Source organism: Motacilla alba, chromosome 5, assembly GCF_015832195.1.
Source record: "Motacilla alba alba isolate MOTALB_02 chromosome 5, Motacilla_alba_V1.0_pri, whole genome shotgun sequence".
Classification (NCBI taxonomy): domain Eukaryota; kingdom Metazoa; phylum Chordata; class Aves; order Passeriformes; family Motacillidae; genus Motacilla; species Motacilla alba.
The window spans coordinates 39275798-39302893 of NC_052020.1; the positions used below are offsets into that span (position 1 = coordinate 39275798).

At 42.2% G+C, this 27096-nt stretch overlaps 2 protein-coding genes across 6 annotated transcripts; one reads left to right on the top strand and one right to left on the bottom strand.

Annotated features, from left to right (window-relative positions):
* Positions 1 to 468: 468 nt before the first annotated feature.
* EIF2B2 (eukaryotic translation initiation factor 2B subunit beta) lies at positions 469 to 6333 on the top strand. Its single transcript, XM_038136964.1, has 8 exons — positions 469 to 641; positions 1247 to 1367; positions 1885 to 2033; positions 2739 to 2902; positions 3161 to 3256; positions 4119 to 4256; positions 4912 to 4978; positions 5850 to 6333. The coding sequence occupies exons 1-8, from the start codon at positions 479 to 481 to the stop codon at positions 6005 to 6007; spliced, it is 1056 nt and encodes a 351-aa protein (XP_037992892.1). The 5' UTR covers positions 469 to 478; the 3' UTR covers positions 6008 to 6333.
* On the bottom strand, positions 6064 to 27064 carry MLH3 (mutL homolog 3). 5 transcript variants are annotated; one of them, XM_038136955.1, is made up of 12 exons: positions 26715 to 27002; positions 22792 to 26136; positions 18457 to 18527; positions 17421 to 17525; positions 15362 to 15434; positions 14647 to 14718; positions 13571 to 13679; positions 10315 to 10474; positions 9649 to 9672; positions 9368 to 9449; positions 7932 to 8083; positions 6064 to 7188 (listed from the first exon to the last, which is right to left on the bottom strand). In XM_038136955.1, exons 2-12 carry the CDS (start codon positions 26075 to 26077, stop codon positions 7111 to 7113), a joined length of 4212 nt encoding a protein of 1403 aa, XP_037992883.1. In that variant the 5' UTR covers positions 26078 to 26136; positions 26715 to 27002; the 3' UTR covers positions 6064 to 7110. The 5 variants fall into 5 exon arrangements, with proteins under 5 accessions (XP_037992883.1, XP_037992882.1, XP_037992884.1 ...); XM_038136954.1 differs by having other exon boundaries at positions 26652 to 27002; XM_038136956.1 differs by having other exon boundaries at positions 26919 to 26998.
* Positions 27065 to 27096: the final 32 nt, after the last annotated feature.

Here is a 27096-nt window from a genome sequence, read left to right on the forward strand (position 1 = left end):
CAAAGAAGATGTCATGAACATCCAAGGCTCTACAGGCCTTGGCATGAAGCTGAAAGCTTCCAGCATAAACCCTCTTGCTTTTATTTCGTAATCTCGCACAACAGGACACAGACCAGAGCAATAGAGTAAAGCAGTACGGCGATGAGATTTACTCCGTGGCTCCTGCCTGTTCCCTGGACACATTGCTCCAGGAACTGGACACAAAGGAGCTACATTCCTGCCTTATCCAGGGCCGGTTCTGGCTGTGCCAGCACGCACTGGCCTGCCGGGAGCGGCGCCTTTCCCAGCCCGTTTCCCTTGGCTCCGGGAGCCGGCGCCGCGCGCTCCAAAGCAAACCCGCCCGCGCGCGCCGCCCGCGCCTGCGCGGCACCGCCCGCCCGCCGCACGCGCCTCTCATTGGCCGAGCGGCCGCCGGGGGGCGGGCACGGCCCGGCAGCCTCCGCCAATGGGACGGCGGGGGGGCGGAAGCGTGGCCGCCATGCCGGGCGCCGCCGAGCGCGGCTCGGAGCTCTCCGAGCAGATCGAGGCCTTCGCGGCGCGGCTGCGGCGCGGCGGGGAGCGGCCGCGCTCCGAGGACACGGCGCGGCAGACGCTTTCGCTGCTGCGGAAGATCGTCGGGCACGGGCGATGGAGCCGGGCCGGTGAGGGCCGGGCGGCGGCGGGCGGACGCAGGGCTCTCCCCGTGCGGGTGCGGCTCCCCCAGCGCCGGGAGCGCGGCGGCGGCGGGGCGAGCCGCGGGACGGCAGCTGCGCCCCGGTCGCGGCTGTGCGGTGCGGAGGGATCCGCAAAGCCGGGGCGGGCCCGAGGCGGGCCTCGCTAGCAGCGCGCAGCGGGTTCGCAGCGCTTGTGGTGCCGCGGCGGAGCCCTTCCCAGCCTGCCGTGCTCCCGGGCCGCCTTACCCGAGGAGCTGCCCTGCTCCAGCCGTGCTCTCCCCTCAGCGGCGTCAGTCCGAGCGCGGCCCTTTCCAGCAGCTCGTGGTTTCCTCTTTCAAAGGAAAGGCCAAATGCGCTGCTGATGGTCTTCCCTTAGCTCTGTGTTGTGTCCGAGCGTTTCCGACTGCAAAACCCACCAGTGGAACCGGCTGCTTTGTGAGGGCTCTCTGCTCGCCTCTTCCTGGTCTTTCTTGGTGCTGTGGTCCTTATGCTGGAGCAGCTGTTGGCCCTAGGATGTTGAGGAGGGTACACTGGTTTGATGCTCTCATGGGCTTGCTCTGGGCAGCGATAACCAAGGCCCTCCCCTCTTTTAGGGGAGCTCATGGATCTGATCCGGACAGAGGGCCAGAGGATGACAGCAGCCCAGCCATCGGAGACAACAGTGGGCAACATGGTGCGACGGGTATTGAAGGTCATTCGTGAGGAATATGGCCGGTACAGTGCCCCTCTTGCTCCCTGTATCTCTCTGAAAACCCAGAGCTGCCCTTTTAAGCTGCTTCTGTAAAACCCCTTTAGTTTCCATCACCCCCTTTTCCCACCTCTCCTAGGATTCAGGGAGTTTAACGCCAAAGGAGACCCTGTTTTCACTGTGGGTGATGACATTCCCTCCTTAGAAACTTGGTGTATATGTTGTGAGTGCATGAGAAGTCTGTGCTCTGGCCTAGGGTGGTTCTCTGTCTGTGCCTAGGGGCGTCCCTCCCACTGGAGCAGTAGCCTCGAGCCTGCTCCTTGTCTATCGACAGCAGTGTTTGCACATGACTTAAGAAAGCACTTTCTGGCAGAGATTTGGGTGTTGTTCTGCCAAAACAGCTATGGAAACTCTTTGGTGTGGCATGCTGTGCCTCCTGTGGATGGCTTTCCTTCCTGTCTCTTCACATCCAGGTGTGCCAGCTCAGCCTGGCTGCAGCCCCGTGCTCTTTCCTGAGGCTGAAGAGGCCACTTCTCTCCACAGGCTTCACGGGCGCAGTGAGGAAAGTGACCAGCAAGAATCCCTGCACAAACTCCTGACTTCTGGAGGACTGAGTGAAGATTTCAAAACCCCTTACCCCTCCCTCAGAGCTAATGTTATTGAAGCTATTAATGAGATGCTGATTGAGCTAGGTATGGATGGGTCTGAATTGCTCCTGAGTGGAGATTCTTACGGGATGGGACTGATACTTCCCCCTTTCTGGGTGAAATAAAACAATAAGGATCCGGGAGGCTTAATCTGAAGGAACCAAGGGACTGAAGCCCTGCTGTTCCCAGGACTTAGTTTTAAGTCCTCTTTGGCTTATGGGTAGATGGGTAGATTGTGGAAGGAGCAATATGGGGGGCTGTAGGCTGTGCTCTTGGTCTTCTGGGCCTGTGAAGAAGAGTGTAAAATCCCTCTGCACATATAACCTGACCCTTGTCACAAAGAACCATGATACAATTTTCTTTTTCTGTGATTCTTGTGATAAATCAGGCACCCAACCCACTTTCTGAGGCCCAGGTTGCCCCACTGTTGAACTACAAAAGTGTTGGAGTTCTGTGGGTCTCGTGGTTATCTGGAGCAGTGCTGACACAATCCACTCCCCTCACAAGGGAGTTTGCAGTACAGCTATTTTTGTATTTAACGAGGGTATAGCTAGGGAGCACGGGGCACTCAAGGGCCAGCTTCTTGGTTCCACTCCACTGGCAAAAAGAATGGGGACAAAAGCTGCTCCTGCTCTCCCAGTGCTAATAACATTGCTTTAGTGAAAGATAATCTTCTTGGAGGACAGTCCTAGCAGCACGAGTGCTGCTTTTGCTGGCTGCTTTTACAGCCACGTCTTCCTTGTGTTACAGAGGGCACCACTGATAACATTGCCATGCAGGCACTGGAGCACATCCACTCCAACGAGGTGATCATGACCATTGGCTACTCCCGCACGGTCGAGGCCTTCCTGAAGGAAGCCGCTCGCAAGCGGAAGTTCCAGGTCATCGTGGCAGAGTGTGCGCCCTTCTGCCAGGTGAGGCTGTACGTGCTGTCCCACACGTTCTTTCTCAAATCTTGTGTCTGGAATCAAGATGAACATTACGGAAATTCCTCTGCAGTTGAGGGGAGACAGCTCGTTATCCTACCCCAGCATCCTTGAGTTGAAGGGCTGTGTTCAGGTTTCATCACTTGGTATTTTTGCAGTTCAGGCAAGAATTGAGTGCTGATACCTTTACAATTACACTGCAGGAGCTATGTCACAGGGAACCAATTGGATTCTCCCTCTTTTTAGGGTCATGAAATGGCTGTCCGACTGTCTAAAGAGGGTATTGAAACTACTGTCATGAGTGATGCAGCTATTTTTGCTGTCATGTCTCGAGTCAACAAGGTAAGGAGGGCTCCGCTGGAGGAGGGATTTCATGGCAGATTGGGTGCTTAGGCCTCTCAAATCAGCTGCAAGTCCCAGCAGTAATGGATGTGTCTCTTCACTGAAGACTCAGAATTGTAATAGTCCCTGTTCACTGCTGGGGTGGAGATTCAGTGTCAGTAGGAGTTCCAAGTCAGTATGATGACTGACTGAATGGTGACAGGTTTTTCTGGCTTAGTGGCTACACTTACAAGAGGGCCTCAAAGGTTTAACCTCAGTTTTCAAAGGAGATGGAACAAAAAGCAGCATTTCTAAAGGGAAGAAACACCCTTTTGCCTGAAACAGAAGATGACTGATGAAGGCAATCATGAACGTTTGTCTTGTTAAGCAGACATGTTCTGTTCTTTTAGAGATGAAAACTTGGCAGCCCAAAATGGGGAGAAAAAAAGTAACATATTAAAATGCAGCCACATCAATTCTTATCTATATATTTTGAGCTGCTTTATATTACTCCCTCAAGCATAATGCAAGGGAGTTTTTGCAGTGAGTAGTCAAGTTACTTGTACAAAGCTTACTTTGTAGGTTTGTAGAAAAGGGACCACAGCCCAGTTTCTGCTTGGTGTTCCCTGCAGTAGAATATACATTTGTCTTCTGAAGTTCTCTGTGCTGGAGTCATGCTCTTGTTAGCGAGGAACATCTCAGTGCAGAGCCAGTGCCAGATGAAACAGATCAGGCATTCAGCTGCCCTATAACTCCAGCCACTGGCTGGCTGGCTGTACTGGCACAGTCCTCCTCCAGCTATCTGTCAAGGTCTGAGCCAGGAAGTGTTCCTTCCCCAGTTTGCTGTGGAACATGCTATCCAATTCTGATTTGCCCTTTTAAGGTCATCATTGGTACAAAGACAATCCTGGCCAATGGCGCCCTGATTGCTGTGAGTGGGACTCACACTCTGGCACTGGCAGCTAAACACCACTCCACTCCACTCATCGTGTGTGCCCCCATGTTCAAGCTTTCACCACAGGTAAGTACAGCAGCTCTTCAGGACTGCACCTGCAGGAGCTTTTACTTGTAGGAGCTTAGGGTGGAGAGCACCATCTGTCCCAAGGCAAGGTCAGTAAATGAGCCATCTCCCCCATCTAGTGCTGCTACTTCAGCTAGGAGATCCTTTCCTAAATCTAGCACACCTCAGGATCTCCTTGAAGCACCTCTGCCACATGTGCAAAGCAGTACAGTGGATATCAGGAGGTAGACCACTGCCCAGACTGATGAGACTGGCATTGCCACACTTATTTTCCCTCAATCATGACAGATTTCAGTTTATACCATCAGTGTTGAAAGGCAGAGAATGTACAATGAGACTCCTTCTTACACTCAGTACTTTTTCAGTATTGTCAATATGAAGTTGTGGACTGAGGAAGTCACTCCTCCAGTTCACTAGGCTTTGGTAAGGGCAGCCATGTCATAGAAGGCTCTAAAAGCTTTGAGGAAAAACTTTTCACCGGTAAATGTTAGAGAGGTTGTAGACACAAGCACTATGTAATTACTGTAAACAGAGTTAATATCACCTGGCAAGTCATCTTCCTCTGCATTAATTCCTTCCAGTGCCAGGATCTGTTTTCACAAGGATAATCAGGTAGGGCTTTTTTCCTGATCTTCCTGTCCTCTTTCTCGTTTAGTTCCCTAATGAAGAAGATTCATTCCACAAGTTTGTGTCACCACAGGAAGTGCTGCCATTCACAGAAGGTACTGGTTATTCTTTATACATCTGGTCAAGCTGGTTCAGACTTTTTTTTTGTAACTCGTACAAAAAATTAAACATCAAACGATGTTATAACCCAAGACAGAAAATCCTTCTTTACTGTCTTTGACAGAAAGGAGTCCTGTGAACCATCCAGTTTTATAACTGTATATTACGTAGAGAAAAAGGATTTCTTTTGAACACTGTCTTTGCAGTTTTGCTTCTGCTCTGAAACAGTGTTTTATTATAGGATGGTGATAATGATGCCACGTAGGTAGCAGTTTCCTGTGGGACAGGGCAGATGCCCAACACCAAGGGCACCTTCCCTTCTTTCCTGTAACTTCTTGAAACTTTGTTACATGACACAGCCATTGAATCAACAGTGTTTCTGCCATGGGCTTCCCACACAAGCACCAGCTTTAGAAAGGCATCGTGCCCAAGCCCATTTTCCATTAGCAAAGTCTCTTTCAAAGCCCCATTTCTATGTGACAGTGGGTTTTGAAATCAAGATAGCAGGCTTGGCAGCAGATTTTATTTTTGGCCTTCTGAGCATTTCTTTAAATAATAACTTTGGCAGTATCAGGATTCTTGTATTATATATTGGTAGGGTTTTTTGGCAATTAGTCAGTCTACAGCAGAGGGGATCTGGGGTTTCTACCAGCAAAAATGACCAAAACTAGTTTTGCCATTCATTGAAGATCGCTGTATACCTGTAATTCAATGACATCAGTGAAGAAGTGGGAAAGTATTCAGGATGTTCAAGTACTTACTTCAGAGTGGCATGTGCATAGCTAGTTTTTTTAGGGACTCCAGAAGGTGTGCAAAAGACTAGCTGTACTTTTGCTTTGACTGATATTGCTGCTATTCACTTCACAGGGGAGATTCTGGCAAAAATCAACGTTCACTGCCCAGTGTTTGACTACGTCCCTCCGGAGCTCATTACTCTCTTCATTTCTAACATTGGGGGTAACGCACCTTCCTACATCTACCGCCTCATGAGCGAGCTCTACCATCCCGATGACTATGAACTCTAATACTCTGAAGCACATCACTACTCAGACTCTTTTTATCTTCCTCTTTAGAAAAATACAACAGCTAATTAAAGTGTATGTTGCAAAGGCAAGTTGCTGTGGGGAGCCAGTGGGGAATTTGCTCAGCAATGTCTTTCCTACCCAAAAGCAAGAGAAGGCAGAGCTCTTGTACAGGTTTATATCACATGCTGTGTAAGAAACCATGTGGAGCTGCTAACCTATTTGATTTTGAAAGAGCAAGGCATATGTATAACCCTGGGGCAGCTAAGCTGTTACTTCAAAATATGCTGCAATAAAGGCTGTTTACAGTGATCTCACTGTTAAGCACATTTTCCATACGCAGTTGTTTCGTTTATTTAACTAGCAGGAGTTTTACCAGTGTAGTCAGTTACCTGCACTCACTACCTGATGCAGTAGCTGGCTTTACAGTGTGCTTTCACATGTAAATGTGATAGGAGTAGGAACTCATCAACAGTTTTCTTCAAAATGGATATTTAGCTGTTGAATTATTTCTGTGGGGCTAGGTGGGGATTTAGAAATCTCTCATTCAAGAACACAAACTGCAAGGAGCTGGGAAGGCAGCTGTGTGTGCCATTCATTGCCAAGTGTTTCTTGATTCTAAGTTGGCCTAGATATACTTTGAAGCTGGTCACCCCTCATTCCAACCACTGCCATGAGCCCAAGGAGTGAGTTGAGTGGGAACTTTATTAAGAAATACCTTCCAATTTTCAAAGTACTATAAAATACACTAAATAAAATTCTCCTCTCTATCATGCAGAATTATGCTGTGCTTGCAGAAAAGAAGGGCTTTGCTTCAGTAACTGCAAGTGGCTGCAACTCCTTGCACCCAACAGTGCAGCACTGATGTAGCACCCTGACTTGCAGCGCTATTCCTCAATGTTGAAGATGCTTCTCCAGGCTCCAAGGGTGGGCTCCTCCTGCCATGTTCTCCTGGCTGGTCTCTGCTTCTTTGGCCAGTAGTCGGAGGAGAGCGTTGGTGACTGCACTGGCTCAGAACTTGGCTCCACACAGGGTAGTCTAACAACAGGATCATGGATCATACCAATACTTTTTGTGGTTGCAGTTTACAGTTTTAACTTTTTTTTTTAAATAGGTTCTTTTTTTTTCCCAAATAGCTGCCATGCTCTTGCCATCTTCCTAAGTCTAGTCAAATTAGGTTTAGGCTGGAAGGAGAAAAATTAAGAAGCACAAGTCATAATAAGTAAGTAAATAAGTTTCAGTGTTTCCATACTCTTTGCCCTAATAGAGTCATTCCTAAGTTAATATCAAATTCAAAGTCCCACCTGACTTTCAACAGAATCCAATTTAATAACAATAAAGCACAGTAATAGCAAAAGGGAGGAGTAATGATTTTGTTTTAAATGTAAATGTAACCTGATTTAAATATAATTTAAATGTAACCTTGTCTAGTGGAAGGTGTTTGTAGTCATGGCAACAAGATGATCTTTGAGGTTCCTTTCAACCCAAACCATTCTATGATTTTATAATAAATATTGATATTCCTGTGCTTTAACCCCATTTTATAGCATCTTAAACTTTGGGAAAGTAAGCATTAGTTTAATTAGCATCTTTGCCACTAGCAGAATTTCAGAATTTCCATGTTTTCCAAATTTTACACTTCAAAACTGCAAGCACCTTAAATGTATGCTTAACCTTAAGGACACTATTCAAGTCAGTGTGACTGTTCAAATAATATATGGTAAGATCTTTGCTAAAATGTTTACAGGACAAATGGCTTTTGCCCTAAAGTTTCATTTTATTGATAACAATATGTAACAAGTCAAGTAATGTAAGGCCAATGGTGCTGGTTTCAAACTGGACGATCTTAGTTCTAACACACACACAGAGGTGATGCGCCTCTGATAACCCCGAGCATGGATTACCAGAGGTGTGTCCCACACAGTACCTGTTTTTCCTGCTGGAGATGGTCTATGTCTGCAAGAGGCAGCATTGAAGGTCTTCCATGAGCACACTGGAAGGGTAGCTTACAAGATGACAAAGCTTCAATAAGCCTGCAGCTCTCCTCCAAAGTCAAATGCTCATTAAACTTAATAGCTCCTGAAAAAGAGAGAAAGAGAAACACATTCTTGCCTCTGCTGCCAAAGAGGACTCCAATTCTTTCTACGGCTGTGGTTTCCAGTGAAAACTTTGGGGTCATCTCCCAGAGATTAGCTGAGAGGCTGCAAAGGCAACCCAAAGGCTGCAGTGTGGCAGACTTGATGCTTAGCTCAGTTAGAGTCTGCTGTATAAGGAGATCAGCTTTCCATGGCTTAAACTTTAACGTAGTCCAAGTCTGATGGACGGTAAGATTATTATGTTTTGGTGTTTCAGGTAATTTGCAAGAGGCAAATGGGCTTTTGTGTGTGTGTGTGTTACAGCTGAAGTTGGAAACAGTTCACAAATCAAGAATTATTAAAACCAAGACAACAGTTAGTAACAGTTTCATAGGCTTTAGTGGCTCTCCATGGCACGGACAGGTATCACTTCTGAAACTAAGTGCAAGCCCTGCCACGGAGTCCATTCCCACAAGTGAGCACTTAAAAGCATCCAGAGGAAATTCAAGCAGAACATTAGGGAATTATTCCAAAGGTATTTGCAAACTTTAGCCTTCACATATACACAAGATCATCTGCAATATGCTTTCAGCCTGAGATTTTTTAAGACACAAAACCCAAAAACCTATTGACTGCCAATTGAAAATTGAGACACTGTTGAGAAAACAGATACTTCTGGTTCACATTTGCCCTTTCAGTATGATCTTGTTGATACTGTATATGGCACAGGAATTGCAACAAGAGGCTGGAGCTACTGCAGTCAAGACCAAGAAGGCCTGCTCATCGACAGGTGCTGGAAAGCAACAGTTCCCTGAGAAGATGTAAATTTTTACTGCACTCGTTCCAAAAGTACTTGAAATGTTGCAGGCACACTTAAACTACCACTTGGGATACTTAAAGGAAATTAAAAATTTGGAAAGAGTGGCTAAGTGTTCTTTCCTGCATGCTTTCAAGCAGATTGGAGGACCTTCCCCCTTGGCCCATCATAGAGCTGTTAGTTGAATGGTTTGGAGCACACACAGATGAATGCATCTCAGAACTGTATGTTTCACATGGAGGTTGGGAAGTATGTTAGGCCCATACATTAATAAACTGGGGGAGTATTGCTTATCCCTTAGTGCTGTCCATGAGCATTACCTCCTCATCCCTAAGAAATAGTCTTTAACCCTACGATAGCTGCAAACACATCCAAACACTGCCCCAGGGAGGATGATGTATAGAGACAAAGGTTTGGAAAAAAACCAAAAAGCCAAAGAGAAAGAATGAAAGAAAGGTACAGTTTCCCTACCATGGCAGGCCTGTGAAGCTAAGACCTTCAGGAATGTCAGAGGCAGTGTCCCTCGTGCTCCTCCTCTTGTGGTCTGCAATAGCTAAAAGCAGTAGGAGAACCTCAAGTTACTTTCCATTTAATATGAGAAAAAAGAGCTGTAACACAAAGGAAACTAAAAATGAGGAAAAGCTAGGGGATTATTTAGTCCACTCTCTCATTTGAAGCCCAAGAGGCTCCCTTTGATTCGCACAGTAAACATTGGATGTTATAGTAAACTCTAGAAATTGATAGCAACTCACCTCAACTTGTTCTTGAATAAGCTCCTAGAAACAAAAAAGGTAATGTCATCAGTTGCTATTTTTCTCTTCCATCCCCCTACCCTACTTTGTCCACATCTGTATATAATTTACTGTGTGACTGCCAGAATAACAAAAAGTGATACTGTTCGTAGTACATTGACCACAGTGTGGAAGATCTAGGTGGAAGTCCTGACCACCCACTGCAAGTAATCACGTCAGAAATTTCTCCCTCAAACTGCAGAACATCTGATACAGTGGTTTTTAGAAAGCCCCACTGGCCCCACTGATGTAGAGATTTCATGGAAGCAACTTTAATATTGCTGATACATAAATATTATTTGTTATGACTTACTCATTTTACTGTTCCTTCATTTAATCATTTTTCTGTTCCTTCAAGCATTTACTGTCCATTCAAGCATCCATGTGCAGTAAACTGTTAAAATATCTTTGCTATAACAGTTTTTCTTAGCTTCTCCACTAGTCCAAGTCTGAAACAGTCTTCTATCAGTGATTTCAGTTTTGGGACTATTTAGCTATAAAAGGGATGGCTTTCACATTTGCCAGGGGACTTCACTGTCTCCTTCATAACAGAGATCCTGTAATACCCTGGGCCATGAATACAGAACAAGACCTACTATCATAACTCCACCCATACCCACAGCTGACCTCCACAATACTTTTAGTGATAGGTTGTCTTTTCCGTCGTAATTCGTTGGCTTCTCTTTCTATAAAACACATTGGCACTTTCCTCACAAGAATCGAGGAGTTGTTTGTCTCAGGAAATGATAATTCAAGACCCAAGTCCTCCAAATTTTTGTAGCAGCATCTGAGGAAAAAAACCCAACAGAAATAAGACATCAACCACTGTATCTATAACTCCACAGCACATGTAAATATTTCTGTAGTCCACATACATGGTTTCTCATATCACTTCCTGTAACAGTTTCCTATCTCAAAATCCATGTCTCATGAGATTCCAAGTAATTTTGCCTTTTCAGCATACATTCAGACATGTTTTTTCACTCCAATCAACCACACATTTTTCATGTTCCACAACTACAAGATCTAAGAGTTCCTGTATTATGTGAAGAGAGTCTTTATTTCTAAATCTATAAATCTGCCTTTTCTGAAGATGCATGAGATGTCTGGTTCAACATACAAACATTCCAAATATTGAAATTACACAGCATTAAGACTACGTTAGGTCTAATCTAAAAGAACCGTGATTTCAATTAACATGTATTAGCAAATTCTTAAAATGGAAAAAATATTTTAAGAAATTTGTGATGGTTTAATGAACTTTATATCCTGTTAAGCAAAGAGAACACAGGAAAGAACAACCTCTAGTTAATTATGACATATGTCAGCCTGTGGATGGAAAAATACACACAAAAATGAGACTTCACAGACAGATGAGAGCTTATCTTCAAAATGAAAACAACTGTAACAGTATATACTTCATTAATTCAGGGAGTATTCACTTAAAACAAAGGTGGTAAAGGTTAGTTCTAGAAAATAAATTCTTTGAACAAAAACTAGAAAGAAGCAAATCTAAACTTACCTAAATCAATAATGAGAATAGTACAATTATTAGGCTCCATATGAACATGGCTTGTGAAATTCTACTAAAAAAAAAGAAGACATGTATAGCCTTCAGCAGGCTATACAGAAAGAAAGACAAAAAGCCCATTGTGAATGAAACGACAAAATCCAAGCAGCTATTGAAGTCAACTGGGCTTTTCTATTTTTTATTATTATTAAAAGAAAAAATAAAGAAGGAAGTTCAAGAGAGTCAACAGAACAATGCAATACTACAATGCTTAGTAGATAAATAACAGAACCAAACCTGCAGGTGAACCAGAGGCGCAGCTGAATGATTAAATTGCAAGCATAGCTGAAGTGAAAGGTCTTTTAGACAAGTTAATTTATTTTATTACACCAAACTTTACCACAGAATACAGTCACAGTCTGACAGTAACATTAACAATAGAATTTAGATTTTCACATAACTCTTTTCATTCCTAACTTTTTAGTAATGATAGTCTCACAGAGCAATTGCAAAGCGATGAACTGCTAATACAGACTTAAAAATTATTAAGTCACCCAGTAAAAGCACTAGTAAGCTAGCACTAGTAAGCTTCTTGCTTAAAATCACAACTGACATCCCTCTGTGCCCCTCATATTTAACCAGTGTCCTTAGAAGAAACACATGCCTTTTTGATTTACTTCCTTAGTCAGTTTTGTAGAATGTTTGTGATCTACCTGATGAAAAAAGTAGCTCTCAGAATTTATTAGCTCCTTCAAAAAGCCTTTAATGCCACTTAAAAGTAGATAAAAAAGGAAATGCAAAAGGTTGTCATGGATAGAGAAGCAACATCTATTATGATTTAGAGAACAGGGGAGCAAGGTATGCTGGCAACAGATGGTCAGCGTTCAACACCAGTCCTGATCTGTATCCTCGTGATTGTTTATTAATGATGTGGGAAAGAAGAGCCATGGTCAAGCAAGCATATTTGTAGAAAGCACAAAATTATTTCAGTCAGCTGAGACTAGAGACAAAGTTGAACTCAATCAGAATTTAAAACAAGTAGAAAAATGAAGAATGAAATCAGTAGGATGAATGAAAAATGGGCAGAAATACTGAATTTACTCCTCCTAAAGACAAATAAGTACAAATTATCAGAAGTAATTTAATCTATTTCTACTTTTGGCTGGCTTCTACATAAACAACACAAATTCAAAAATAACCCCCACTACTCTGTTTCTTTGCCTTGACCATCCACAGACAAGCAGCTCATGCAAGCAGCAGTAGCCAAAAAAGTAGACAAAGTATCAGGTGTAGATATAATAAACAGAAAACATGGGCACAGCTGCAAAGCTGCTGTGCAAACCAATGGGATTCTCCCACTTGGTATTTTGTATTCAGTTTTAGCCATCTATTCTCTAAAGTAGATCTATTAGAAATGAGAGACATTCATAGATGAGTGCAAAAATAAATCAAAGTTGAACAAGAGGCATTACAAATATTGTGACGTTAGCAATAACATCACTGAGAGGGGGGAACAAGAAAAAATCCAAATATTACTGACATATGAACAATACCAAGCAAGTATATCCCTGTAATAGACAACAATCTCACTAAGGACTGAATCAGCAGCTGTTGAGCTTGCCACAGGAACCACAAAAAAGAAAAAAGAACAGTAATGAGGTAATACTGACAGACCTTCATCTGAAAATTCAGAACAATGCACTGAAAAAACCTCACAAATGCATGTGGCAGGTGACAGACAGGGATGTGGGGGAAAAGAAAGTTTGATGAGTGTCCAATAGGTCTGCAATAGTCCAACAAGAAATCTGTATCTAAACTCTTGAAGTACAAAAGTTAGATATCTTAATTGTAGCTAGGTCACCATTCTGAAACATTTGGGAAACAGTATTCATTAGTTTCTCTTGGCAGTCACCTAGGAAAAAGGAATGTGTTTTTGAAGGATTCACAATACACACTTTCCATACCCCATCCTCCTCTTCTCAAAATTGCCTGTAAAGTCAGTACCTAGGTCGACAGTCTGGGCGCTGCACTCCTTTGTGCACTCCGAGGTCCTGAGCCCCAGACAGGAGGAACTGTTGGAAGCTGCTTTGGCAGTCTTCTGGCCCACACATGAAGGTTTACTTTCCCAGGGAAATCAGAGCACATTGCAAAGGCACAGAAATGGCACACCCCAGGGTTTTGTCTTGAGATGTTGTAACAACGTGCCTAAGAAGCGTATCTGTTTCCCTCAGTACAGACAGAGCCAACTGGGCTCTGCTCAGGAAAGAATCAACAATTTTTCTCCTGAGTTTCATGGTAACCTGGCAATATATAGAGATCTTCCTGGTCAACAGAGCCATCCCCCAAAATTGACAGCTATTTGTCACTACTAACCGTAGAAATCTTCTTTGCTCTTCAGTAACTTCAATCTCCAAAGGGGGAGAGATGGAGGATGACAGTATTTTCTTCTTGCCACATGCTGCAGCTTCCTTCTCATAGGAATCTGTGAATGAAACATTTAGAAGTATCCCTCTTAAAATATTTACAGAGGCATTACCCTTAATGACCCTCTGGTTTGGCATGTAATCCCCTGCTTGGATTAAAAAATGACCACAGAATGCCTTCTCTTGAAACTTGTGGAGGACTGGGAATGTCACAAACCAGACATCCAGTCTCTGGGGAAGGGTTGGTTAATGCCACTTTGTTTTTTCCCACCAGTTCCAAAAAAGAGTCACCCTAAATAGCAAAACAACCTACTGATATATTTGGTTCAACTCACAGAGAACAATTTTTCCACAGAAAAGTCAGATACAAATGGAGTTAGAATACTATTCACTAAGCATTTCTCGCTTCAGTCTTTACCTTTTTTTCAGTACCTGACCAAAAGGAGCAGAGTTCCTGGAACACTCGGCAGGAACTGCACAGTTGATGTAAGAGAAGGTCACTGATTTTTAAGTACTTGATGGATGGCTATTGTGCTTTTTAGCACTGAAACTAAAGGCTAATGAGCTTACACAGAAGACTATTATCCCTTTGCAAACAGTCAGACTGGGGAAATTTTAGGCTTTAAGCACGGTGTTCAGCTAAAAAGGAACCAAATAAACTAGGCTCTTTACTTGGCATCCCATGTCTTATTCTTCACAGTATAACCACACAACTTATGGATGTTGTTTTATTTCCTCTTCATTGTTTTTCCTATCAGTCTTCCTGCTCTTTCATTATGTCAGGACTATTTTAGTTCAATAGTTCTGTGGGTAGAGAGAATATCTTTTATTTTTGGAAAGGCTGTAAAAATTTTCAGCTGCCAATATTATGAATGCTACAGATACTGAATGTCTGCACTCTTCTAGGGATCAGGATAAAGATGTCAAATGGATAGATATCCTGTCTGTTCTGTACATCCCAGAGAGCTCATCTGTACTTTTCTGTGCACTGATTATCTTTGTTTCTTAGACCACCTGAATTCTCACCTGCAATCAGCTGCTCCAAGCGGATCCGTTCATGAGCTGCGTGTTGGTCCACCAAAATCAAGAGGTTTCCATCTAAAAATGTACCACAACAGATGAGAAATAGGCAACTTTGTACCAGACAACTGCAGCAGTCAGGAAGAATAACCACTTCCCAGAGGCCACATTTAGAAGATAAGTATCATCTTGTTTCACAGAAACAAAGTGAGGAGGAGGCTGTGTTGGCAGAACAAAAAGTTACTACAGAACAGAAATTCAGTGGTCCAAAATGGTGGTTAAATTAAGTAATTAAATTGAGTCAGAAACTCTTGTCTATTGACATCTTCATCTAGCTTCAGAATGAGAGCTGAGGTCACCTATAAACTGTTCTGTTTGACACAGTCTTTTAAAATGTTACAAAACCTACTGATTTTGAATGCCTTTTTTGTACAGCTTCAGAAAGCTTCAACAGTGAATATGTCCAGACACTGTGAACAGAGACTGAAAGTTATTAGCAACTTGAGTACAATCTATTTTTATAACATTAATCTGAAGGCAGTAGGAACACTCAACAATGTCCAAAATAAAGATAAAGAAGATCCAAGAAATTTCAAGCAAAGACCAAGTTTTCCTATACTAACAATATCAGCCCGAGGCAAGAAGAGATTACAAATAGGACAGTGCTCCCTCTGCAGTCCACTTGACAGCTACCTGAACTTATGCTATTAACGAGTCTTACCTGCCTTTTTTTCCATTCCATCCCTAGTGTTAATTAAACAAGCGATAAATTTATTGTCCACTTGCTGAAGAACCTGTAAGATACTCATAAAACTCATTACAGAGCAGTACAATTATTTTTAAAATTAAGGCAAACAAACGAAACAACAATCAAAATGGATCAAGACCAACAAACAGCTAGTATGATGACTAGAGGACTGGAAGCCACATCTTTCCCAACCCAAAAGGCCGAGCAAAACTAGACTGAGAAGCCATATAGTCATTCCTTATCAATACAGTGGGGAACTAAATATGGAAAAGGCAGACATTATTTAAGCTAAAAGATAATACTGGCAGAAGGTCAAATGACCATTAAATGGTCACGAAACAGTTTAGTGTGGATCTAAGAGAAAGTTTCAAAATATATTTAAAAATTCTGGATAAACTTTTTCAAATATAATAATAAGGGCATGAGTACTAATTGTTCTAAGATTAATTAAATGGCCATGTAGAAACCTCCTTGAGTTGGGAATGAAAGCTGTGCACAGTGACTCCGAGTAATTGATCTGTTGATATCACCAAAAGAGAATGTAAACAACTTTGTTTTTAACTTGCTAATCATCTGCAGAATAAAGGAAGCAGTATTTCCCTTCCTTTTTTTTTAATGTAGAATTTGCCTCTGTGACTTGATTCCACTTTCCCCTCAAGCATCAGAAATCAACCAGAGCAACATGCAATACTGAGATGAGGTGCACAATGCTTTCAGTATCTTATTGTTACATTTCAAACATACAGATACAGTGTTATGGAGGAATTTCCCCCAACGTTACATAGACAGTTCACCCTGAATTCTCTGTTTCACAACACATGCATTGTTCACCTGGTAGGTAAAAATTAATGGATGACTCTATTTCTTTGGAGGGATACAAGACTAATGATTCTTTTTATTCTTTTCCTGTTGCATGATGCAACATTTTCTGCTTTTAATCTTTTGTAGAGAGATTCTCAAATTTGCTATAGGGTACTGAAGGCAGTATTTAGTTTTTTCAGAGATAGAAAATAGTAATTTTCTCTAGTTTTGCCTTCTTAAAAACACAGAAAGAAAAACATGATACAGGTAATCACAGAAACATTCAGTAAGATTTAAAGATCAGTTCTTATTATGAGAAAACTGACAAATGGTATCTTCCATTCTCCATCTTTCCTCTCTTGTCTTTGTGAAACATAACCTGTTCACTACAGTAACTTTATTTACTCCTATTATTCATGCACTCCCAACATAACTAAGGGAATAATTTGAATCCTTGTCCACCCTGGAGATGAACATTACCACACCTCACACAGTCAGAACCTGCAATCTCAAAGTCAGCAACCTGACTGTGTAAGAGTAGTGCCAGCTGGACCTGTAAGCCTTTTGTCACTGGGATGCAAGAGAGGGAGAGAATCCACTCTGGCATTTCTACCCAAGCAAGCCATCACATATGTAAGCTGAAGGCTTATATTTACATTAGCTTTTAAGCTAACACTCAAACCATTTGATTAAAAAAACACTGAAATAATAAAACTTGATGTTATTATGCCACTATTAAAAATCACTTTTAAGTGCAGACATAAATCTTAGGGTGAAATTTCAAGTTTTTCCATTAAATCTTGGATTTGATTTTGAAATCACTCTGCTAAGGAATTAAATTTCTAAGGTAAGATACAGGACACATTTAAGAGGAATATGAACTAAGAAAATGCCTACAACAATTATAAAAACTGTACTTTGAACTATCATTCAGTTAGTAATGTTTCTAAGCAGCAGTAACAGGGCCATCTCTTGATTTTGATCTAATCATACTAGTCAAGTAATTTTAGAGTCACTTGCAGATAGCTGATTAACTGTGAGATGATGCTAGAATATGGCATCACACGTCTGCTGGTATCAAACATGACCAAGAATTCTGTTCGTGCTTGTGAAAATTAGGAATGTGAACTGTTTTCCTGGATATGTCTTTCCTACCAGGTAGAAACATCAGCAAATCCCATCTGCTGAGTAGGATTTTGGGGATGAAAGCTAGTAATAGATTATATTGTACCTGCATTGAATGAACCATGTCTTTGGTGAAACGATAAGGATACAAGATATTGTGTATTTTCACAGCCAGACTGTCAGCCTGACCGCTGGTCACATCAACTGCAATCTGTAAAAACAGGATTCCACATCAAGGAAAGGCTCAAAGATGCGGCAAAAAAACGAAACAGTTTTAACAAAAACTGGAAATAACTCTGCATTTCACAAACCAAGCTTTCTAGACAAGAATAACAGCAACTAAAAAATCATCTGCCAATACCTATGCTTCTACCCCCACGTATCTTTCCCATGTGGCTATCACCTGCTAATTTCAATGCATCCAGCTGATTCCAAGCACCTCTCAAAAGCTGAAGTTAATGATCAGCCTACGTGAGCTCTCCGGGGATGGCATTACAAAGGATGTATTACCCCGGACTGAGTCAGAGCACACGTCACTGCAAGGACTGAACAGAAGTGTTCCCTTCCAGAAACTCACCAGCAGGTGGTTTGCAGCTCCATGCCTATTGTTTGCAGGTGGAAATGGTTACATACATATGTTTACACACACAACATGAGGATTAAAGATAATGCTACCTCGTGACAGCAAAGGAAGTTTTTCTAAAAGCTCCAACATTGTTTCCCTTTCACATGCTGTAATCCTGCCAGACTTTAAAAACAGCTTTGGTGAAATACACTTCTAAGACCTGTTCAAACCTGGGTTATTTTATCTCTGTCCACAAAGCAGACAGACACTATATTACAATTTTGCCACTTTTAATTTTGAGATGACTATCTCTGTAGAGGGAAAGACAGTTTAAAATGCTTTGGGTTTGGAATTATGTAAAATGAAAGATTAGCCTGATACCTGCCTCTCTTTGAATAAACCCACAACAATGACTTGCCTCTAAACAGTCTATAAAAAGCAAAACTTCCAGGGCAATAGTGTAATATATACCTAATATGCAACAATCATTATATTTGCAATTTTGGACCCAATGCCAGAAAATAACAAAATTCTAAAATTATTCCTATTTCAGCATGAGATGCAAGGTAATACTTACCTCTGGGCAGGGAACAAAAACAGGATTATCCCATTCCAAAAGCAATGACTGGAGGGACTCCCCTTCAGCATCTAGGAATGAACACATAGATAATACAGGAACTACCACCAGCTGTCAATAGAAGGTTCACTAGGGACCTCAACCTCACACAAGTATTATTTCTTTTTTTCCCTTCATAAAAAGGGGAGAGTGTACAAATGAATAATGAAACATGGCACTTGGCTTCTGTACTGTCTGCTTTAACTAGGAAGGGCAATGTGCATCTTTCTGACTCCTGAAAATGCTGCAGCACAATTCAATAGGCCTGGAAAAGAGGTGGAGGGATGGCAGGGAAAGAAAGACCTGTTTAGCTACCCATTCCCTCTGGACAAAGTTACATACCAAAAAGATTATTTCATCCTTTCCACTGCCAAAAAAAAAAGTGTGAGGATTGAAGCTATTTTTCACATTCCAAGGCTGGAATGAGTACAAAGAAGGGAGTAGGTAATTATTCTTTAAACTCATGACATAATTCAACAAAGAACTGGGTATTTCATCCTGTAAATAAGTATTCTTTAACCTGCCTTCAACCCAAAAAATTTTTTTCCAGTTCTAGATCTGAGATGACTCACACAGTCCCATTGTTAACAGACCTTGAGTAATTCTGGTTCCTGTTGGGACATCTGGGAGAATTCTTTCATTTGTTTTTACCACAGAACACTGTGTCCTGGAAAGCTGGCCCTACCTCTCAGATTCTGGCTTGTCTGAGTCTTCTCTTTTTGAGGTCTAGGAAGGAAGGGAAGCACAATCTCACTTCTAAAGGGATGGCACCTGAACCGAAACCCTAAACAAAAAAATAAATTTACTGCTGCATAATAAGCAGCATGCAAAATTACTAAAAGCTATACCTTTATTATATTCTTATAAAGGAGCATGTGCTTAGCCCTGTAAAATATTGAGTATCGCGCAGATTTTGCAACCTAATATTGAGAAATAACAACACATATGTAAAAAGGTGAGAATTATCAGACATACTCACCTCGGGAAATGTAAAAATATTACCATGGTTTCTGCAGGACTGTATTTAAAAATTGGCTGCTACCTTAAGCTTGTTATAATTATTTCCAGAATTAATGCAACTAGAAGTGTTTTCCCCAAAGAGAAAGGACACATACAGTAGTCTATCAGAGATCAAAACATCGTTGAATTCCCTCTGTTAAGGAGCAGCAAGCAGAACTGTCAGTCTATCACCATTCCTATCAATACTTAATACAGTTATCAGGAATTTGTAAAACTGAAAACTACAAGTCAGTGAGCCCACATGACATAACAGAGTTAGTCCAACAATATGTTCTCACCCACCCAGAAATGATTTAATATCACAAACTTGTATTGTTTTCAAGAGTATTAAGAAAAGTGGCTCAGATTCCCAGCACATTGGTAAACATTTCACCCTTCCTTTGGTACAATTCAGTCTTCTATTCTTTGTGAAATAATAATGAATTAATAAAGTTCCTTTCTACCAAGAAATTAAGGGTGTGCATTCAGGAAAAGAGGCAGAGTGATAACGCCAAAGAAAACCAGCTGTGTGCCGATAAGCTCAGTGTGAAAAGGCTCTATAAAACCTTAGGCCAGTCCATAGACTCCTGACTGTTGGTTCCATTCCAGTGAGGACTAGTGACCCTGGGGACTGAGAATCCTTTCAAGAATCCAAACTGACAGCCCAGCGCTGGAGAGTAACTCAGCATCCCATTGTCACAAAACCCACAGGAAAGGACAAAATGGCCTGATGTAGTTCCTGCTAAACTGGCAAATTGAAGAACGCTGTCTAATTCAGACTCTGACAGAACTTTTATAGCTATTGTCATGAAAAGACAATATCTCTCAAGTTCACTGAAGAATCTATCATCTGTAACAACACAAGTCCAGTATTTTATACGTGTAATAGACAAAGAGTCATCTCCCTGTTTTTTCTTGAAGGAAAAATCCTTGTTCAAGATGTACATTGTTCATAAAGTTAGGATTTACTTGCTCCATGGCTGGTGAGACTTTAGACTTGGCAGAGATAGTATTAATATGATTCTTCTGACAAGTAACATCAGAAAAGGTGCTGAGGATAATAATGGATATACTTCATGCAGGCAAACCCCATACAGTTACCATACTTGAGCGTTCATTCTCACTTGCCTCAGTTAGATCATGAAGATATACCAGTGTAATGACACAGCATAATGTAAGGAACAAAAACTGCCAACACAGCTGGCATAACAACAAAGACCAGGTTGAGCTAGGATAGTTTCTTACTACAAGTGCATTGTTCAAAAAGGCATCCAATGGTGAAACGAAGTTTGATGAATTTTCCTGTAGCAATCAGTTTAACCAGTATGAAGATGCCTGGGTCTGGCCTAAAAAATCTACCATCTCTGTTGAGCACGTGGCTTGTGGCTGGAAAAGATGACAGACGGCCACTGCTGTCATGAAAAAGAGGGTATGGATTATTCTCACCTACTTCCACCTATTGCTAAGGAGTGTAACTTCTCTAAAATCGTGTATGAGATGCTATTCTTAGGGGCTATGAAATTCTAAGTCAACACCATGGGGTTACTGACACTACTCTAAAAACCAAAATGAAAGAATACAAGTGAGGAAATTATTCTGCTCCTGGGTCTTAACAGCAGACCAAAACAGCCCTCAACATTAAGAGACTGTGAGCGCTGTGTTAGGACACAGTTACATTTATTCCTGTGGCTGAAAGGAACAAACATCCTTTGCTTCAAAAACAAATGGAAGAATGTGTTTGTTGGACTTTGAAAACCTAAGACCAATAAGATCTAGCCACAGTTCAAACACCTTGTGAAGACCGGGGAGGTCCAGCTCTTAACCTAAGTAAAGAATAAAACCAGACATCTCCCCGAAGAACTGGCAGAGTTTAGAAAGACTGGCACTGCTGATACAACAGAGAGTAACATCAATGCTAAGGCTAAGAGCTGTGCCATGGGATGTAAAGATGCAATACAATGTATGTCTCCAAAGCCCACCTGTACATCATCCGAAAGCATAAGAGTACATGAGGTATTATCTCTATAAACATGAATGCACTATCCAACATTTTGGATAGAAGGTCGAGTTCTGCATCTCAGGGCTTTGGCTGGTTACTAAACAGTACTGTGGGCAACAAAACTGGTATACCACAGAAGCTAAAATGTTAGTGAAGCAGTGTATATTTGCACTTGCAAGTAGTTTCGCTTAATAAAAACTTGCATCAAATTTTCTTCAATAAACACAATGGATATTAAAAGCTTTTGGCATCAATTATTATACATAAAAGGGAATAGCTCAACAACTGAAACACCTACTGCACCAGTGCTTCTGAGACTGGTGACAAACAAGGAAGTAACAGACAAAAATGGACCAAACCAAAGGCCATGAAAATTGATTAGACAAATTTTTTACATGATAACTAGAAAGAAGCCCAAACTACTTTTTCAAAATAATTTATGTAGTAGAAAATAAAGTCTGCACCAAGAATGGCTGCATCTTCACTCATAAAATCTGCCTATAGACAGAATGAACAACAGCAAGAACTCAGATATATCCCTTGAAGGGAAAATTATCAAAGACACTACTAGACAAACTAGATCAGGGATATACAGAAAGTCACACCCAACAGACAGATCTGCAAAGACTCATGAACACTGTGCCCCTGAAAAAACAATACAATGCAGGGTTCTTTCACTAGTGGAAAAGGTCCACCATCAAAACAGCAACAATGCTGTACAACATCTGCTACAAAGTGTGAAAGAACAGCCTGCCTTCTAAAATCCATGGACAGGAGACTACACACTCTCAATTAAGTTAGATTTTTTTATTAATCTTTCAAGGGTTGCTTTAAATTTTGTATGCAGTTTGAAAAAAAGATCATTTTAATATAAGGTTCTCTTTAAGAACACATTCTTAGAAACATAACTGTTTAGGACAAAATGGTAAAAAACAGGGGACTTTTCTGGTACACTTACTTTGAAGTATGTTTCTCATTTTATATGTGACAACAGTTATATGCAACTGTTATCACAGAGAATGTCGTGATGCCCAGTGAAAACCAGGCAGCTATCTGTTAATTGTCATGATGCTGACATTTTTATTTATCATTTTATTAAAAATCATCTTTAAATATCTTTATTGTTAATGTTTTACTGTCTCTATAGTTCCCAACACTTTCTTGTTTTCCATGCAGCTATTAGCTATAAGGTAGTGACTAATTCAGTAAAAGCTCTCAGATGCTGCCAGCAAGATTATTTCATGCACCTAGAAGAACAGTTTTCCTCATTGCACTTTTACAACCACCACCCCTCTTACCATTCTCTGAAACAACATTCACAGCCATTGTTGTTATATCTTGAATGCAGGCAGTTTGAAACCTTTCGCTAGGAGGAGTGCCGTAGGTGCTGAGTCCAGTTGCCTTATTGATGTACACTGTCTTACCCGACAAAGCATCAAAATCTTGCAGCCAGACAGAACATGAATCATTCCAGGGATTGCCTGTGCTTCTTGTGCTGTCAGCAGAGAATTCCAAGTTCCTCTGTAAGGTCACACAGGGAACCTCAGTATCTTTCATATTTTGTTCTGAGGATTCAACTAACGTACTTTTCTCTTTACAGATGATGTTAGTACAGTCATTTTTAGCAGGTAATGATAAAACTGAAGAGACTGTGTACTCTCCTTCTATACTGCTGAGTGGTGATGAGCTGACAGGACTCTTCACAGACTCTGCTATCACACCATCTGATGGTGAGCACACAGCCTCCTTAGAAATGCTGGACTTACACTCCCTCATTTTCTCCACTGAGGATTTATATGTTTGACAAACATTATATAAAAAATCATTATTTGAGGATTCATGATCAAAGGAATGGTCATCTTTTCTATTTGAGTCTGTTTGGAACTGTTCACCAAGTTGTTCTACTTCTTTGTGATCAGTTTTCATTCTGGACAGTTTGGATGATAATGATCCTGGAGATCTTTTACAACTTGTAGTTTTGTTACTAACCAGAGAGTAATCAGACAATGTCAAGGGACTCTGACAAAGGGCTTGTTTGTCCTGTGGCATTTCTCCATTGCAAAATAAAGTCTTTTCCAAGGAACCAAAACCTTGGCTAATATTATTAGAATCTGTATCTTCTGCAGGTGGAGTTTCACAACTGCCAAAGTTATTATGATTGCCATTCCCATTCTTTGAAAAGTCACAGTTAGTTTCTGAATTAAGAACGGGGAGAGCACATTCATTTCGCTCTGACGTGGGTGTTGGTAGCGTAGATTTAACTCTCCCATAATACCTCCTGAACTTTTCCAATGATCCCAGCTGTGTGGACAAGCTCAGTTTCTTACAGGGCTGCGATCTTGGCACAGCTATCTGTCTTCTAGTGTTTTTTAAAACAATTTTCTTGCGAGGAATACCTGAAGAAGTTGCCAGCGGCAATTCCATACTGTTTGATGCTTCGTAAGGTCTTTTATTGGTAGCAGTAGGCATAGCTATCTCCTCCCTCACCCAACTTGACAAAGGTTTGTTCCCATGACCATCAGTCTTGCAGCCTTCTCTGGTAAGAGAAGCTGTATATTCTTTGTTAGTATTACTGGAAATACCCTTAGCATTTGAAGACTGCATCACAACATTCACTTTGTGGTCAAAAATATCCTTGGCACTGACAGGGCCAGGCCTACACTGTGTGTTTGATGCAAGATTTGTTTCTGTTTGTTCACAATCATGTGGGGACTCATTTTGTATAACACTTTTTATGAGGCCCGCAAGGCACAACTTTAATGGCGTTGAACTAACAGCCCCTCTTCTGGCATCATCTATCTCTTCAGCAGTTCCCCTGTTTCTTCTTGCATTACACAGTCTCATTAATGAACTTCCAGAGACAGTTCCAGGCCCCGCTGCTGTTTCAGTGGGGTCTTCTCTCTCAAGCAGTGACTGAATAACATCCTTATTTAAGACAAGAACCTTATTGCTTTCCTGCATTACTTGACCTTGCTGGCTGCTCACATCTTTTATATTATTCTCTGCACAATCCCCTAGGTCACCACAACCATCTATTTCTCTTATTTCTGATCTGGCTCCTCCACTGAAAGAGGAACAAAGACGTTCTGAAGGTTTTAGACGAATATGAGATACTTTTTGGGAACTGCTGGTGTGTTTTGGCTCCTGTTCTGAGGTATTTGGTTTAATTAAATCAGAAACTGTGTCCTTTTTGCTTGGCAATGGAATCTCTGCTTTATTGTTTCTACATGGATCAGATGATTCAGCAGTGTTCTGAACTGGGGCATTTTTAGTTTCCTGTACATTTTTACTTGACTCTGTAAGACTTGAACTTTTTTTCCCAGTAATGGATTTCCTCTTGACATCTTTTGATTGCAAGCTACGTATTTCATAAGAATCCACAATTTCATTACATGCTTTCTTAAAACTTTCCTGGATGCTCTTCTCATCAAGAGTTGAAGGCTTCAGAACTGGAGCTCTATCGAAACAAAAGTCATTGCGTTCATTAAATTCTCTGATGTCCTCATTACATGGTTCAATAAATAAATGCTCTCGTTTCAAAAACATTTTCACTCCTTCCTCTATGCAAGCTAGAAGAACTTCCCAGTTCTGGAACTCAATCAGAGTCTTTGCAGGTTCCAGGCACACATCATAGTCACTGTATGCACAGGTTACATTGAGAATGAAGATCCCATACAACTCTGGCCCACAGCGATGGCGACTGGGACTTGAATTAGCCTGTCGGCTTGCAGGGACACTCTTTGCCTTGCAAATTACGCTTTCTTTTCTTAATAAAAAATCAATTAGTTTATGTAGTCTTGTCTTTAAAACAAGCCTCCTATTCACATACAAGAACTGAATATTCTTATTGTAATGTCCCTCAGTACTGATAAAACCACTTATCTCAAATCCCCCAGACTTGTGATTTATTTCTCGCAACTTCTGGGATCTGCCCGGTCCATAAATTTGACAAAACCGAGAGTACACATCTCTTGTCTTAGGCAGCTGAAGCACCATAGAACAAGAAACATCGTTTCTTAAAGAAAGAGAAACAGAAGGATGCATCAGTGAAACAGCCTCTACCTTCTGTCTCACTCTCTCAATTTCCATCACAGGATCCATACACTTTCTCCTCACTGGGAGCTGATGGAACAGATTGCACACGGTGACTGTGGTTCCACCACTTGGTCTGTTCAGTTCAGCTTCACACACTTCCAGTGCTTGCCCATTGTGAAACAGTTTCATAAATGTTTTTGCTGTCCTGCTGGTCTTAGATGAGATTTCCACTACGCTGGCCATGCTGGCTATACTTGCCAAAGCCTCTCCTCGGAAGCCATAGAAAGTCAGGTTCTCCAAGTCTCTCACTGAGCTGCACTTGCTGGTGAAGTAGCGCTTTCCAACAGCCTTTAGGTCCTCCTTCCCCATCCCGGAGCCATTGTCCACCACCTGGATCTTAAAAGCTTCCAAATCCACCCTGATAGCTACACATGTTGCTTTGGCATCGATGCTGTTGAGGACAAGCTCCTCAACACAGTGTCCGAGTGAGCTGACAGTGACTCCAGAACGCAGCCTGGCTCGCACATCTTCCACCAAACGTTTGATCATGTCAAAATCTGATAGATGAGAACCACAGTCAACTGCAGGGAGCTCACTGCTCCATGTTCCTTAAAACAGGGAGAGACAAGGGGGAAAATTTAAATAAATACAAATTAAAGACCTGAAAAGACTTTGATTTATTTCATTCCCCCTCATAAATACACTTTTCTTAGTTTTCTTAACATTTAGAGGCTTCTTCTGTGATTACTTTCACGCTCGTGCTCTGACTACACACGGTCAAGTGCCTTCAGGGTAGACAGCCAGAGCCTGAGCCTAAGCTCCCTACTAACAACATGCTGCGTTCTCAAACTAAGCATACGCAAATCACACTCCTACCGCGTGAGGCAAAACGCAAAGGACCTGCAAGGAAAAGGTTTCTACTGCAATTTTCACCAGAACTATAGAGTAAATATCACCAAGAACTGGGCAGAAAGCTGCTTTGCTCCTGTTTTTACATCCTCACAAAAACTGACGGTACTGGTCAAATAGCATCTGCTGCTGCTTATCCAGGAAAGGAGTAAAGCAGGCTTGGCAATGGGTGTCAGGCACAAAGAGCAAACTGTTTATGCGAAAGAGCACCCACTGTTTTCAAGTCCTTGACGCCCACTGGTTTCCTAGCGGCATTCAAGGGGCCTGCTAGCCGTGCCTGAGGATCCGGTGCCGCCGCTCTGACAGGTCTCCCGAGGCTCCCTGGCCCCGGGGGCTGAGGAGGGCAGCGCGGACCCGCGGCTCAGCTCGCCCCCACACGCTGTTCGTGCCCTCCCCTCACCGCCGGAGCGCCCTCTGCGTCTCCTCTTGCCGGCCGGCCCGGCCCCGCTCCCGCGTCCCGCGCGCGCCCCCTCACACCCACCGGGCCGCGGCGGCCCCGCAACGGCCGCGCCGCGAGACCGCCGGGGCCGCGCCGCCGGGCTCCTCGCGCGGGGCGACAGCGCGTGCGCGGCCGCGAGCGGGCGGGGCCCGGCTAAGAGCACGCCGGGAGTTGTAGTTCCCGCCCGACTGGGCCCAAGGGGGCCGGGGAAGACGGGAGC